Genomic DNA, 4,014 nt, shown 5'->3' with positions numbered 1-4,014 from the left:
GAGTGGAGTGTTGGTTGCTTTTCTTATTTTTATTGCTATTTACTTTTGAAGTTATTTAAACTCAATTTTACTTTCATACTACTTCTATTGGTGTGAGTTTTGAATAAGGGCCTTAATGGTTCCAAGTTGTAAGATTTAATTTGGTTTTGTTTATTGGTTTTGAAACTTATTTTTAACTGATTTAGTATTTCCGCTACTATTTTCTGATATAGCCTTAACGTTTAAGCATGTGGCGGTAGCACGCCAGTAATTTTCTTGAATATTGTTCAGGGTCCTCACGGATTTAAAGAGAGAATTATTGGGGTGTTATAATTTACCGCAGCATTGTATTCTTCCTCTGATTTAGAATAATCAGATTCAAAAGCAAGAGAATCATCATCAGTCAGAGTTAGACTCATTAGAGACAAAAATGTTATGATCTTGGAGCTTCATTTTCACCTTTGTAATAGTAAATCCTTGGATTTTGACTCGATTTTTCAATCTGTGCACTTGACCCTTCAATCGACGAAAATAATGTATAATTGCTGCTTCATTATCGGAGGACATTTTTAAACCATTGCAAAATCGAGGGTATGATGAATCACCCACATCCGACGGCTTAACACCTAATCCTAAACCACGGACACGACCATATTGATCTTTTTCCAACACTTTTGAAACAGGATCATCATCTAAGTCTTCTTGGTCCCCCTCCTCAGTTGCAACCCTTTTAATTTGGTTCTACAAAGCACAAATATATGCATAACTAAATTATGAAAAAATTATTCAACTAAATAATCTAATGACAAGGAAAAATTACACACCGTTATATCCGCTTCTCTTTCATGTTGATGACATTGTAAATAGACTTGAGTGCGTGTTGGGCTCTTGTTCAATTGTTTTTTCTAAGAGTTGCATAAAAGAGATGTTACAAACCATAACTCAACAAAGAAAAAGTGCATAAAAAAGTTGAATAATTATAGTTTCGGGGTTTAAAAAGGATACCATCTCTTTACGAATACGTGCATGACTCTTAGTACCAGTTGTATGAATCGGCTTCACTTTAGCCTTTACATGTGATTCTTTACTACGCATGCTTCTTTTCTGCCAAGAACAAAAAAAATGACAACAATTAGGATATTCTTGAAGAAATAATATAATGTTGGTCACCCATTACATACTTAAAATTTTCCAACTTGTAGCTATCAACACATTTTAGAATTGCAAGAGATTTATACACATCCGATAGATTTAGAATTGCAACAGTCTGCATCATTGTTGTGAGTCAGTCTGATATGTTAATTATGAATAGACTGATGGTGGTATTTCAATTTTTTCCTTCAACCTTCACCCATTTTTAGAGCTTGACTCCGGATTCAGGTACAAATTGTTGCTCTGCTTGACTTTTTTGAAGCTTATGGCCTGATGCCTGAAGTGTTGCATTGGAAGTACTGTGGTGCTATGCTTTTCAATTAATCTTTCTTTGTGTTTTGGCTTTACATTCTTGGTCACTCTAATTATATTTTTTCCATGGGGCACATGTTTATAGGCTATAGTTAATATTTGCTGTCAACTTTGGGAGCTAAATATTTGTATGGCAATTTGTTTGATGTTCTGCTTAGCTGGTGGCAATTTATTTTTGTCATATATATTGGATAACTGTTTTTGGTAGTTATTTTTGAGCTATTTCTTTATTCATTTTACTTTTTATTTTTGATATTTGATTAGTTTTATGAGTTATTGAGATTGCATTTGTCAGAATGAATTCAGATTGCAAAAATTGAGATTTGTTATTCAAATTGTTTGTGGTGAAGTTTTGGGTTGGATAAGAGTACTTTTGATTTGAATTGATTGGAAATTTGTTATATGTAATTTGGTATGCTTTTGGAATTTGTGGTGTTAATGTTAGTCTGTAGAACTAGGCACCTAAAAAGTGTTTTAAGAATTGAGATAGCTGAGGTGCTTGGATATTTAGATAGACAATGAATTTGAAACACCATACTAGCATATAGACAAGAGATCTATACACATCCGGGTGACCACCCACAAAAATTTTAAGCACCAACATTCACTTCAAAGTAAATCCGCTCAGCATTTCTAAATGCATAAAATTCATTTTTGATAATAGCACTATTATACCTAGAGTGAAAACTGATAATAGCCTAAAAAGGTTCAGTAGAATAGGCTTATTATAGAAAAATTACTTTGTAGTTTATATATCAAGTAGAGTGGAATGTAAGTATAATGTTGAATGTATGTATTAATTTAAGTATAAACTCATATAAAACAAACCTGTCCTTCTGCCGACCTCCAGAAATTGACAAGACTAACCCATTGATCATAATCAACATTATCTTCCGGACACTTATCATAAAGTGTGTTAACATCGGTATCATCATCATATCCTTTTGCTTTTAAATAACATTTGTAGTCTCTCCATTTATGCCCAATGGATCCCAATATCTATTTCTCCACTGATTTTGGGTAAAAAAAATCGTCTCTAAAACATTAAAAAAAATTGAAAATTATAATAACATTAAAAAAAAATTATTACATTTCCAACACACACACACACACAAAATAAAAAATAATTAAAAAAATTAAATTACCTCAACTTCTTGTAAAATCAGTTTCTGGTTGTTTCTATAACACCCTTTTTTCAATAGATCCTATCTTGTATAAGTTAAAGAACAAAGTGACCCATTTCTAGCAATTGTTCCATAAAAATATCCTAGTACCTATAGGGAATAGTTTCAAGACTTTAAAATCCCACTAGCTTGAACCCCACTGTGATCATACACTAAAGTATGGTGGCGTTCAAAAAGGGAAGAAGATAGAGCAAAAGAGTCGCCAACAAGTTTTTAAGGAACTTGTAAACCGTTCACGAGGTGAAGGTTACACCCCTTAACGATCCAAGAGATCGTCAACTCCATAAGGTCATGAACCAAAATAGGGTTCGGGGATGATGGTACAAATCCAACCTAAAAGAGATTGAACCTGCCATAATAATAGGCCTCTACTTTATTCTGATCGTATTCATGTGCGCTTTCTGAGTAACATGCAATCAATAGGATTAAACCTAAACCTGTTTAATCTATGTTGGTTGAATATAATGCACATACAAACTATTATTGGCGATCACTTGAATTATAATCACATTACCCTAACAAGATTATTAATTATCTTATTAAGCGTGATTACAAGTACCAAATTCCCTTTAAACAGGCAATAAAAGTGATCAAACAATAAATAATATAAAATAATACATATCAAGCAACATAATAAACAATCAACATCATTGATAATAATAATATCAATCATAATCATAATCATGATGTTAAAGCATAGCAAGATCCTAGGCATGATACTAACAAGATTAAAAACAAACCCTAGCATGTCACTAAGCAATAAAAATCAAATCTTTAACCCTAACATGATACTAACAATCATAAATATTAGGAAGAATATAGGAAGCATCATAACAATCATATTTAATATTAAAAATATCCTAGACATGATACTAGGAATATCATAACAACAATGTAAACATGATTTCTACATCATAAATCAATTAAACCATTAAAGTACTTACTTGGATGCCTCGTACCTCTTTCTAATAACAAAATATACACGTTAGTAACTTCAAGGAAAATAATAAACAAAGCAATTAAATTAAATAATTGAAATAGAGATTTGGGACCAAACCCTAAGAAATTAAAACCTTTCACATCTAGGGCAAAGGCAACTTCGAATATGGCTAGGTGTATCAAGATCTTGCGAATGCGGAATTTTGTATTTGAAAAAGCAAGAAAGAAAGAATGCTAAAGAATGAATATTATTGAAAGTTGATAAATGAATGAATGAAAAGAATTTATGAACGATTTGATGCTTGTTGATGAATGATGAAGATAGTTGGTGAATAAAGAGAGTTGATGATTGATAGATGTAGATGATGATTGAAAACGGAGTTTTTAATACGATATTTATAGAGAAAATCATCCAAAAAAGATAATTTAACAAAACAGAGTTTGAAGA

At 31.5% G+C, this 4,014-nt stretch overlaps 1 protein-coding gene across 1 annotated transcript; it reads right to left on the bottom strand.

Annotated features, from left to right (window-relative positions):
* Positions 1-378: 378 nt before the first annotated feature.
* Positions 379-1,999, bottom strand: LOC110738946. Its single transcript, XM_021919391.1, has 3 exons — positions 985-1,999; positions 804-884; positions 379-720 (listed from the first exon to the last, which is right to left on the bottom strand). The coding sequence occupies exons 1-3, from the start codon at positions 1,072-1,074 to the stop codon at positions 379-381; spliced, it is 513 nt and encodes a 170-aa protein (XP_021775083.1). The 5' UTR covers positions 1,075-1,999.
* Between the last annotated feature and the right edge of the window lie 2,015 nt (positions 2,000-4,014).

The sequence above is a fragment of the Chenopodium quinoa genome, unplaced genomic scaffold (genome assembly GCF_001683475.1).
Source record: "Chenopodium quinoa cultivar QQ74 unplaced genomic scaffold, ASM168347v1, whole genome shotgun sequence".
In the NCBI taxonomy this organism is placed as follows: Eukaryota; Viridiplantae; Streptophyta; class Magnoliopsida; order Caryophyllales; family Amaranthaceae; genus Chenopodium; species Chenopodium quinoa.
The sequence above is the reverse complement of the archived record's forward strand: the minus strand, read 5'-3'. Positions and strand labels throughout refer to the sequence as shown.